Source organism: Elephantulus edwardii, unplaced genomic scaffold (assembly GCF_000299155.1).
Source record: "Elephantulus edwardii isolate Elephantulus edwardi_28Jun2011 unplaced genomic scaffold, EleEdw1.0 scaffold00055, whole genome shotgun sequence".
NCBI classification, from domain to species: domain Eukaryota; kingdom Metazoa; phylum Chordata; class Mammalia; order Macroscelidea; family Macroscelididae; genus Elephantulus; species Elephantulus edwardii.
In genome coordinates this window covers 5,662,696-5,675,288 of record NW_006399805.1, presented here as the reverse complement: position 1 = coordinate 5,675,288, position 12,593 = coordinate 5,662,696, and the positions used below count along the sequence as shown (strand labels likewise).

General features: G+C 43.8%; 1 protein-coding gene across 1 annotated transcript in view; it reads right to left on the bottom strand.

The window, feature by feature from the left end:
- Window positions 1-4,327: 4,327 nt before the first annotated feature.
- CALD1 (caldesmon 1) overlaps window positions 4,328-12,593 on the bottom strand; it is a 96,561-nt gene continuing 88,295 nt past the window's right edge. Inside the window, exons 8-14 of the mRNA XM_006887203.1 lie at window positions 12,540-12,583; window positions 12,376-12,454; window positions 11,096-11,233; window positions 10,094-10,189; window positions 6,505-6,585; window positions 6,322-6,334; window positions 4,328-4,389 (exon numbers count right to left, since the gene is read on the bottom strand). Coding sequence (XP_006887265.1) covers window positions 4,328-4,389; window positions 6,322-6,334; window positions 6,505-6,585; window positions 10,094-10,189; window positions 11,096-11,233; window positions 12,376-12,454; window positions 12,540-12,583 — 513 coding nt within the window. The remainder of the gene's footprint in view (window positions 4,390-6,321; window positions 6,335-6,504; window positions 6,586-10,093; window positions 10,190-11,095; window positions 11,234-12,375; window positions 12,455-12,539; window positions 12,584-12,593) is intronic.

Here is a 12,593-nt window from a genome sequence, read left to right as displayed (position 1 = left end):
CAGCGGAGCTTGAGGCTCCAGGTGAGAGCATCCAGGAGATTCTCTTGCCTCGCTTTCCCGACGTGCAATGAACGCCCTCCTCCAAGCTCGACTTTATTGTTGTTAGTTGCTGCTGAGTCAGCTCGGCTGTGGGACCCACGAGTGCAGAGGAGAGCTGTCCCAAGGGGCTCTCAAGGCTGTGTGACCTTTGGGGAGCAGATTGCTTAGGTCTAAAGCGCTCCTTGGTGGGTTTGACTTGTCACCCTTTGGCTCATAGTTGACCACATACTTTCTGTGCCACTCTGGGAACCCCCATTTCGCTGGGCTTCCCAACCCTGTGGATCACGGGGGGCTCATCCCAAACCCACCAAGAGCACGACCAGGGCTGGGCAGCATTCCGTTTTGCTGGGTTTGCTGTGACTGTGGACCCAGAGTGAATCTTTTCTCTGTTTATTGGTTACTCGTCCTTCAGTTGTGATTTTTAAAAAAAATATGTAATCCATACTCTGATTTTAATAAGTGCTCCAATCCTCTTCATTTTCAGAAAGCAAGACGTGCCATCTCTGTACCTCGGGTTGTGCGTTTCCCTCTAATTCTTGAGCTGCATTCCTCCAGCTGCTTAGATTATTTGCTTAGCACGCAGGTTGAATAAATATGTTGAAAAAAAATATAACATGTTTCCTGATTTCAAATGATGTAATATTCTCTGGGAATATTCTTTTTTTAATGATTAAAAAGGACATTTTCTTTCCCTCCCAAATTAAGTGAACATGAAAATCTCAGAGTTTATTGTCTTGATACAAATAAGCTGAAGCTTAGAACTGGATCACTTGACCCTTTCGCTTTCTATCTCCTCCCAGTTCAAAGTGCTTGTGTCTTTTGATAGCCAGCATTCTTTAAGATCGACAGTTTGGCTCAACACATTTGAGTCTTAACACAATCTTTGTAGTTTTCACCTTTTTCTGAAAAATTGGTTTGGTCTTCCTACCATAGCCACTATGCCTCCTGTCATAACACCACTTTCCCTGGGCATATAGTCTTTGCCCTTCTTGTACTATGCCACTTTGTGGAGCTGGTGCTTGCCACACTTTTTGCAAAAAGTCTGGTGAGTTTTGGGACCGTTGACAATGTTTGCAGGAGCCCTATGCTTGAAAGGAGCTCTTGGAATATTCTTAGGGGAAATGAAGTCCTGATATGTAATACAACATGAAGCTTGACATCATTGCACTTCACAAGCCAATCACAAAAGAACAGATGACCCTGCTTGCATGGAAGAGGCAAATAAACATATGTTGATCAAACTAGTAAGTGGTTACCGGGGTAGAAAGGAGAATCACTGCTTACAGGGCGCTAAATTTCTATGGGTCATGATGAAATCGTTCGGAAACGTAGAGAGTTGATGGCTGCACAACATTATGTGTTGAATCAAAGCCATTGAATGATACATGCTAAAACTGTTGAATTTGCAGAAGTTTTGGTATATGCCTTTTTACTACACCCAGCAGACTTGAGAATAGTTGCAGTAAGCTAACCATCTCATTTAACAAGCGCTGTTTGTGTTGGGAAATATTTTTATTTATATTCTATTTGATGAAAATGCAGTAATCATCAGTGTCTTGAGAGAGTGGTATGTGTTCTGAAATGAACGCTCACACTCATTATTGACGGGTCTGAAGTGACTCATTGCTGTTCCTCGGTTGGTTTTCTGAGGCTGTGAATTTCAGGAGAGGAGATTACCCATCTTTCTAGAAAAGAACAGCTGGTGGATTTTAGCCACCAAGACGCAAGGCCTTTGGTGAGCAGGGCACCCTATGGACAACACATGTGGGGAACAGTGCTGTCTATTCCAGGTGTGAGAGGGATGGTGCAAAAAACATCGGGAATGGCAGAGTGGATGAAGGGGTATTAGATTTTTTTAAAAAAACATTTCTTTCCAGCCTGCCTTGTATTTTTGTGGGATCAGCTGTCTGAACCAGAGTCATTGTCAGTGACAAATTTGTTCGACAAATTACATGTAATAAGAACTATTTCCCAAGTATGAAAGATGCCTTTCTTTAGAGTGAAAACAAAGTCCAGTCTGAAAGCCTGGTGCTCCCAAGTCACCATCTTTATTAACATGGGACCCACCTGCCAATGTCAACACCAGACCTGAAAATGAGTGAGGCGAGGATAAAACCTGCAAATGAGCGAGGCAGGGACGTGGAGGAATTCCTTTTATTGTGGATGCATTCTCACAATATATTTGCATTGCGGCGAAAAGTTGTCAGTGAAAAATCTTTTGTGTCTATAAAACTTTTACGAATGGCAGATTCACAGAACATGCTAGTCGGTCTGCAGTTTTACCTCTTAAAGAGAACAAAGAGAATCGTAATGGAAACAAGGACGCCAGGAAGTTCTTTTCCAAAAGATGAAATCCAAACTGAGTAACTGTCTATTCTAAAATGTACTCCATCCACGTATTGGAATGAAAAGTCAAGATCAACACAGTCTCTTCTCAACTTCAGTTTCTAGAAAAATAGATAATGGTGCGTAGGAGGAACCCTATTCAAAAGGACAGCAGAGCTCGGTCGCCTCCTGGAAGCCTCGACTCAGTCTTAGATCCATTTCATCCTAATGAGAGAGCTTAGTGCTGAGCTGGTCCTCAAGCAGAATCCTCACTTATCTTATCTTAGACTCTTGTCTACTTTCTCTGCAGTGGGAGTGACTGTATAATCTTAGTGGCTTCTGTCCCTTGACCAAAGGATCTGACTTATGAGGAAAATACATTTTGGAAGACAGTGGTCACTCAAGTCAACCGTGCGCTGGCCAGGTCCTCCAGGGGGGTCCTGTGAGTTAAAGATGACTCATCAGGGTTCCCTCAGAGGTGCGGGAGAGACTAAGACGATTTGGGGGAACTTGGCCAAGACGTGAGCTTCTATAACCACCCATGTAGGTATGTGTATACTAACTAGGACATTCTGCCAACACGCTGGAGTCCATTTCTCATCCAGGTGAAGAATGACCACTTGCAAGCTAGAACAAGCATCTAGTATCTGAGTGGTTTGTGTGAGATTGACCAGTCAATGAAGACTCTTTAGAGCAAAACTAGTCAAAGTTACATGTTCTTTTGAAATTTTGGCACTTGGTCCACATACGCCAAATGACCGGTAAAGGCAGGAGAGTTGGACTGAAAAAAAACCCTTCCAAGGACGCTAGTGATGGCGATGCTGACATGTTTGGTGTGACAAGACCCCCACAAACCTGTGTGTGTATTCTTCTGACTCAAATCCTTGTCCTTACATTGTTGAGAAGGAAGAGACCTTAGATCCCATGCAATTCCAGCCCACGGGGACTGTTCTTGTTATGAACTAGAAGACTTTGAGTTTGACTTGGCTAGTAGATGTAATGGGATTCCCGTGGGCCTTCAAGATTGTCTTAATTTAGAAACAAAATACTATGTTTTACAGAAAATGTCAACTTGCCTTGATACTGCTAATGTCTTGCTTTTCAATATGTTTTCCTTAGAGGTCACCAGGCACAGGAAATATTATTGATAGTTAGTCTGCCATATTTCTATTGGCAAAGATGAAATATTACTCTAACGTTGTGATTTTTAATTTTTAAAAAGCTGTGAGATTGGCTAGTTATAAGGACATACTACTAAATATAAGTCTAGCACATAAAAAGCATCCTACCTTTAGTGTGTTTGTATATATTTATGCACATACATACATAATCAGGTAATCTAAAATGTGGTTCAGCATACTATTACTACCAAAGAAATCCACAAAGCGACCAACCTATAGGAATCAGTACCACTGTCAGCTAACAGAATGATCCAATTCAGATACCAATCGGCATGAAAAAGTAATACCTTAACAGAACATATTTTTTTAAAGGCAATCATTATTGCAGTATCTCAAGTCTGAAATGAGTTACTTTCAGAAAGTGTTACAATTGCCTACTAAGAGAATTTCTTCCATGCTTTCTTCTAAAGTGCAGAAACAACATGACTTCCGTGTTGAAAAACAACGTACGGCTCCTCTGCCCCCCGTGACTCCTGCGCACACCCCTCTGGCAATCTGCAGCTTGCATCTTCGTCTGCTGACTTCCAAGCTGGTTGGTGTCACTCTTGGGACACAGCGTTCGGATGATCAGTAGAAAAGTCTCGATTTCACAGCATGGTTTTCTTTAGAAACAGGCTCCTGTGCAAAGGCAGTATTTTTACCACGAACATCTCTAGACTGTGATTATTAAATATAGTGATAATATACATGGGCTTACTGGGATAATGGAAAGAGCTGACAAAAGAGAATGAACCCAACTGAGTAAATCAACATAAATACAAAACAGAGTCGATTAGCCCCCCTCAGCCACACTGGCCCAGCATCTTGAGTGCCAATTCGGGTTCCATCTGGAACGGCCTCAAACCTGTACAGAGAAGAGAACTTTGTTTGAATCAGTAGGCTCCAGAATTTCCTCAAAAGTTTTGTTAATAGAAGAGAAGAAAAAAGCATTAGAAAATAGCAGGAATAGATATTTATGTAAGTCAAGGTCAAAATCATTGCTGTGGAGTCAGAACCAACTCCCAGGCGACCTTCTGATGGGTTTTGGAGGTTGTATGTGACACTGGAAGTGACTATCCATCTTTCTCCTATGGAGGAGCTGGTGGATTCGAACTCCCAGAGAGGGCGCCACCTCTGGGCTTGCAGTGCACCTCTCTATACCCTCTGGGTTACCAGAGGCCCTTGTTTATGTAGGGAGGGTTATTGTTGGGATTCTGTTCCAACTGTGTTCCTCTTCTCTTATACTCTCCTTTCTTTGGATACTTTTCACCCATCCTTCCTTTTTACCTCCTTTTTGCTCCTTTCCTATCTTTTTTTTTATTTTTTTCTATATTTTATTAATTTTCATAAACATTTACAGAGATTATGGGTTTCCATTCATTCATTGTTGCACTTGCTCCTTTCCTATCTTAACCTTCAGCCCTGCCAGTGGCATCCAGAGTCGAGCTGTATGTGTGGGGGCTTTTAAACTCTGCTGTAAGGGCCAGGGATCTCTGGTGTGTCCAAACAGTGACATCACCTACATTAGAAGTCAACAGGTGTCTTCTAGAACAGGCACAAATGCTGGGCTGGCTTAGCCAGAGTCAACCCAAGGCATGCTGGGAGATGGGGATATGACTCTTCCCCCCTTTTTTCCCTCCCCACTCTCCCATTGCTAAGTAGCAGTCTCTCTTTCCTCCCAACTTTATTCAAAGTCCTAGTCCTGACTTGTCTCTGCCCCTGGTCTTACCCTTTTGTTCCTTTTTTTCCTCTCTCAACTGTTAAGTATTTTTGCCCAGATATTAACAAATATTAAAATATCATGGAATCTCTGGGAGGTGCAGTGAACATGAGTATGCTTGGTTTTAAAAAAAAAGGTGGGTGTTAGACCATCCCATGGGCTTCTAAAAGAACAAATACATCTGATTTGGAAGAACAACCATGAGAATTCTCCTTAGACATGAGGGTGGGTAGACTTCATCTCACTTACTTGGGCCACATTATTGGGAAGCGCTAGTCCCTAGAGAAGGACATCATGCTTGGTTAATAGAAAACCAGTAAAAAAAAAATGAAGACCCTCAATGAGACGACCCAGTAGCTCTAACAACAGGTTAAACCACAGCATCAATCGTGCGGACGGCGCAGGATGGGTAGTGCTTCATTCTGCTGCCCATGGCGTCGCTATGCACTGGAAGGGATTAGACGGGACCCAGCTCCACCGTAGGAGGGGACCACACACTGCCTGATCTGGGTGAGAGTGTAGTTGGAGCTACAGTAGTGGGTCCCTTCTGGAGTCCAGGCCTCACTTACGTACACCTCCTTTCTGGAGGGTGGCTACACTTTTTGGGCAGAAGTTAAATATAAGAGACAAATCCACGCCTTGCTAGTCATTAATCTTCCAGGTTAGCAAGTTCCAAATGACTGAATATTTACTTAATCTTTTATCACAGCGTCCTTACGTCCTAAGCTGTTGGTAATGGAATCTAGAAGTTTCAGGAAGCAGCTTTGGAACTACTTCTGGAGACAGAGTGTAGCTCCCAGCTTTGACCCTTTAAAAACACGTAGACATGGCTGTGTCATGTGGGCACCTCTGTCCCATGTCTACCACTGGCCCTTGTAAATAGGACTATCTTGAGAAGACAGATGTGATAGACATGGACACTACTGTCCATATAGACTCAACTGTCCAAGTAGACACCTCTGATGCATGTGACACCATCTCATGTGGACATGATTGTCTCACAGAATTCCTTCCTCCCACACTCCCTCATGATGCTTCCAGGCTCTTCCATGGGTCCATTTATGGACTGGAGGTTACCTGTGTCTGTTGGCTAAGGGATCAGCAATGCTGAACAGCTCCCTGAACTTAGCCTTTACTGTCCTGCCCACAAGTCTTCTAGGCTCTGATGGCTACACAGGTCATATCTGGGTGTGCACCAGTGATATTTTTCATTTGATACCAGGAGCATGAAATGACACTCTAGCCCTCTCCGTGGCTCACCTTGGTGGGAGAGGTGACCTTGTCCACAGACTGCTTCTCCCAGAGGTTCCTCTTACCGGATACATCGCCTGGCCTCAAGTCCTAGTGCAAGGAAAGCAGACAGGAGAGTGTTTATACCTCCTGGCCAGGTACCAAGAGAGCTCCCAGTCTAGCTATTTGTTTGAATTCATTTATTGTCTAATACCTTCCCAGCCTTATGATATGGGCCAATGGAATTGGAAGAACCACTAGTCTTATTGATTTATTTATTTTTCCTTAAAATATATACGATAGGCCAATGTCTACATATATCTAGCTCTTGGCTTTCCTCACAATATGAGCCTGGGCTAGGAGACATTGCGTATACGTCCTTGATCTTCACCAGAAGCTTACAGCTTTACTTAGCAGGAAGAGTGATTATAAGCATATTTGAAATGATATAGCCCATTCACCTTCCACACTCTTGGAAGAAAAGCATTTGCATTTTAGAGCAGAGGCACACTGTGTTCTGTGTCACTCTGACTGCACTTTGCAGATGCCACGTTCTTTACAAAATAAAGGTTGGGACCACACTTCTTTGAGCAAGTCCATCGGTGCCATTCTTTAAGAGCAGCTGCTCTCTTCCTCTCTGTGTTGTGCTTGGCAATCCTCACAATGGTTCAAACACTTTTTGTCATTCTGTTACATACTTATGAGACCACGGTTTGGGTGTAACCATAACTTTTTTGTGCTCTAGGAAACCAAGACTTTTCCTGTGACTCGTGTTACAGTGTCATTTTACTGCACTGGTCTGAGATAGAACGTGCCACATCCCCGAGGTGGGTCTATAGTCTGGTGGTCATTTGAGAGGCATTTCTCCTCTTGCAGACTTCCCTTCTGGCTTCCCTTCCTGTGGGGCACCCAGGCCGGCTGCCTATCCTCACTGTCTTTGAAGGCTATCGTTGGCCATGGATGCCCACTTTGCCTGAAGAGGCAGCTGGAAGTTTGGAACTGACACACCAACGAGCTGCCCTCAAGCACTTCGTGATGAGAGCTGGTGCAACAACATTTCTCAGGCTCTCTCAGGTAGGAAAGCTTCAAGGCGTGGAGTCTACGGTGGCTTCCAGAACTTTCTCCATAGGGTTATGTTCTAACAGCTCGTGTGGCAAGTAGCTTGGTGGTGCCTCCTTTTTAACGGCCTGTTTCCAACTCCTCTTATCCCTGATGTTTCTTTACCCAGGGGAAGATCACTCAACAAGCAGGGTAAACACAGCTTACTAGTCGTCACCCACTCCTTTTTGACAAAAATCAATCAATCACTCAATCAATCAATCAATCTCAAATGCATTCATCGCATCCACAATTCTGCTTATGGTTGTGGCTGGCACCTATCTCGCCCCCGGCTACAACACCTTGCTACAGAATCAAAGGTCTTTTCAAGTGGACAATCCTTGAGACGGTCAGAGTACGCGGTAAGTCAGCTGAGGATGGACGTACTTGTGTGTACTTACTAATCTTGTAGGGAACACTTTCACATGTTTTCAAGGTGTGGGGGGAAACAAATCCATGTGAAATTGTTCACTATCGATCAGAAAGTCACCAAACCACAGCCAAATTCCCTACCTTCAGGCCAATTCCAGCCCAAAGTGAGTCCCTCCATTGGTTTCCACGATGGCGAATCTTTCTGGGAGGAGACTTTCCACGGAGCGATGGTGGATGCAGACTGCTGACTTTCGAGGTGGCAGTCCAACAATAAGTAAACACAAGTAACCCTGTGATTATCCCACTTAATGGTTAACTCACCCCCACCACACTGCATTCTTTGCCTCAGTGGCTGCCTTGGGCAAAGCAAGCCAGGCCACTTTCCCGATTGTGCACTTGCACAGCTAAAATCATCCTGTGGATTCCGCGGGGCTCATGGGTGATTCAGAAGTAGAGCTCAGCACCCCAGAGAAAGCATCCATCACAGACGGGATACATAAAAGCTGCTGGCAGTTGATGACATGCAGGAGAACATGTGGAAGTCCTGGGCAGAAAAGCTCCTGGGCAGTATGATCGCTCCCGGTTATATATAGCGGTGAAGCCTTTATTAACAAGCCCCTAATTAATTAGACTTGGAGAAGGACCCACAGTTCTGTTTCCATTTATTTTCCTTCTAGCATTTGCTTCTATTAGTGCTTGGCAAAAGGTAGTTTGTAGAAAATAAATGTGTTTCACTGAAATTGTAATGCTTATTTTGGCAAATCCTTTTCTCATTAGGAAGGCAAAGCTAATAGTTCCATTTATACACGGATGCCAGTTTTGATAGGCATATTTGATGAGTAAAACACAGAAGATATACTGAGTAGTATCAGAAAACATTTGAGGTTGCCATAATCTTTCTGAGTTTCTAGATTTTTCTGAGGCATGAATTCCTACTATTCTACTGGAGAGCTTCACCTATTTAACTTGGAACATCAGGCAACAAATCAGTTTGTTGTTGAATTCCAACCCATTTGCCAATGTAGCTAAAAGCTGCCAAATTGTTTGGAAGACTATTTGCAAATCTTGGACACAGTAATTGAGAACACATTGATGTAGGCTCTGCATAGAGGCTATTATCACTTTATTTGTTTGATTCCTGTAAGACAAATATTTGTCTATCCATAAATGTTCTTTATCTACCTAAGAAAGTGGATTCTGTTTCCCTTTCAATCCTGCCTGTGAATCATCTGAGGCCACTTAAAGAGCACAAAGAGTCTGTTCTAAGACAACATTACCATTCAAGTTCTAAGTTGGCATTTTAACATGAAAAGAGCAAATAGAAATGAAATTACCTGACCAGACTACATTTTAGAGAAAGACCCACTCCGGAAGAAGGAGGAGAAATGAAGGCAGGAGAAGCAGGTTTCCAATCAACCAGAGACCAAAGAGTGAGGAAAAGCCAGCTGAGAGAGACTTTGCTGGTGGGTTTTGTTTTAAACAAAAAGAAAGACAAATTAGCTTTGTAATTGCTATGCAACATGCAGTGCAGATACAAAGAATCAGACAAGCTTGCTGAAACAGACATACTGTGAATGGAAAGCCAGTTATAAGTTACCCGGGCATCCTGTAAGTTCCTCCCACAAAAGCCAGTAGATATTCTAGTACATAATCAGGCGTACGTCAACATTTAATTTTTATACACACTCATTAGCAAGCCTCACAATTTCTACTGGTCTCATGAACTACTTTGGATACTTTAAATTCTTAGCATTTACAGAGAGTTTTACGTGACTGCTAGGAGAGGTTAGCTTGATTTCTTTCCTGAACTTTAAAACTCAATATATTACCCCTCTGTGTTTTTCTTTTGCTTCTTGAGTTTCACCATTCTGGCGAAAGAACTAGGCCTCTGAATTGGCGGAGTGGGAGTTAAATCGTGATTTTGTGCAGTAGGTGTCTGTCTGAGTCTGGCCGAGTGCCATTCTCCGTGACATTCTATTATAATTTCAGGGGCTGCTCTGGACTGTTCTAAGTCTGAACATCAGCGCGCTCGTCACGAAGCTGTGACAGCAGAGAACAGAGAGCTGTTGTCTCTGAGCCGACAGGCTGCTCCCCTTGCTCCCGGGAACTGAGCGAACTGGGGAGTCCCGGGAAACGCAGGGCTACTCACCGACGGTTTGGGGGCAGGAGACTTGTTCCCATCCGGGGTTTTGGTTAACCATTCATTGATGCGGCTGGAGACCCCCACCTTCAGGCCGGCCGTTTCCTGCAAAGACCCAAGCATCCGAAAACAGTCAAGAAAAAGTAAATGTGACCTAGAGAGAAACCTACAAAGCCGCTTCAAAATACCACCCAGGGTGACTTGATATGGTCATCACATGACTCCAGCCTCTTGGCCGAAAACGTGCTGGAGGCTCAGCTATGAGATGGTTCCAACTTGACAGCACACAACAACAAGGACAACAACCCAGCCCATTGGCATCGAGTCGGAACTGACTCTGCCTGACTCGGTTGGGTTTCTGAGGTTGTAAATCACTCAGAAGGTGACTGCCTAGCTTTCTCCTAAGGAGGCCCTACTGGGTTCAAACTCCTTCTGTGTTAGCGCTGCTCCCTGGGACGGGGCCACCAGAGCATGTTACTCTAGTTTGAACACACTGTTTTTATGATTTGTAGTAAAAGAACTTTAAACTTGATGTTCAAAGACCATGCAGCTGGTTTACCTTCCCTGCGTCCTGTCCACCCCAACCTCAAACCTTGACCAGTAAATTTAGGTGCTTTATTTAAAGATCCGCAGCAAAGAATGGTCCTGCCTTACACGCATTCTTGCAGAAGTTGATTTTATAGTCTTTGCAAAAGAAAGAACTGCACTTTTCTCACTCCTATTATTATTATTATTATTATTAACTAGGAGTTGCACTGACAACCCAAAGGCAGGCAGTTCGAATCCACCAGCTGTTCTGCGGGGGAAGGATGGGCAATTTCTTCTCGTGCATTTTGTTGTCTCTGTAAACTTGCTGGAGAGTTGGTTCAGTTTGGTGGCACACAACGACAAAAACAAAAAATATGAGTCCTAAAAGAAAATGAAAAGAAACTCCAAATAGTCCGCCCTCCCAATTGGAACAGAGAGCAGCTCCACACTGACCTTGGTTGGGGTCCCTGACCACACACTGACCTTGTTCGGGGTCCCTGATGCAGCAGGGGAGGAGAAGACATTCCCCTTCTCCCACATGCTCTTGATGTTACGCACGCCCTCAGCAGGCACCGGGAGGTCCGAGGCGGCTGGCTTCACAGGCCTGGCCGACTTTGTTCCCTGCAATGGATGAGTTATTATCAGGGAAGGGTGCGGATGGGCTTCTTCTGGTAAAATTACAGTCAACTTGTCTTGTCTAACATAATCATTTATAAAATATGCCTTGAAAACTACTGCAATGAAGTGGTAAACTATCATTTACTGAGAAACTTGCCTATAATTTGTCTTCATTACTGTCTAACTCTTCATTTTATATGAAGAACGGGGCACCAGGTTGGAGGAAGACTCATCAATAACCTGCGATATGTAGACGACACAACTCTGCTTGCTAAAAAGTAAAGAGAACTGGGAGCATAAGGAGGTAAGTGGCGATGGGCTTCATTCAGGATGGGTCACACAACACAAGAAAACAAAAAATCCTCACAATTTGACCAGCAGGCCGCATTATGATAAACGGAGAAAAGATTGAACTGTCGAGGATGTCATTTTACTGGGATCTACAATCCACTCTCATGGACACAGCAGTAAAGGAGTCAAATGGCACATTGTGTTGGGCAAATATAATGGGCTAAAAAGACTTCTTCAAAGTACTAAAGAGCAATGATATCAGTTTAAAGACTGAGGTACTCCTGACCTAAGCCATGGTATTTTCAATTGCTCAATACGGATATAAACGTTTGATAATGACTAAGAAAGACAGAAGACAGATTGCTGCCTTTGAGTTGTGGCGCCGATGCAGAACAATGAACATATCATGAACTGTCTGGAGAAGGAACACAACAATCTTGGAAGAAGTTCAACCAGAGTGCTCTCCACAGGGGGGAGAATGGTGAGACTTCATTTCATAGACTTTGGGCATCTTTTTAAGGGATTTCTTGGGGAAGGACATCATTCAGAAGGTCAGCGAAGGAGAGGAAGACTCTCACGCAGAGACTGCTACTGTGGACTTAAGTCCAGCAGAGATTGTGAGGGTGGGGCAATCAGACAAGGTTTTGTTGTATTTTACATGGCGTTAAGATGAGCCTGAGCCTATCCAATGACACGCAACAAGAACAACTGTAAAACGATTTGAAAAAGAGTAATAAAGCATCAGTGATATTCTAAGACTCTTGTAGCCAGTGGGCTTGACAACAGTCAGACGGGTTTCTGTGTTGGCAGAGTTCATTTCTCGTGGACAGACTGTGACCTTGGATGGCACCCACCTCAATTGCACTGGTGTACTGCTCCAGGCGGCTGTCAATCTTGGAGACGACTGCAGCTTGATGAGTTGATTTGACGCCACTGCAGAACACACATAACACTATGAGAGTCTCTCCAAATCAAATACTCTGTACTTGACCCACAATACAACCACCAACCCGATTACCTTTTCTGCACAGATTTGTTCAAAAATTCTGCTCGCTCTTCTATCTAAGGAATT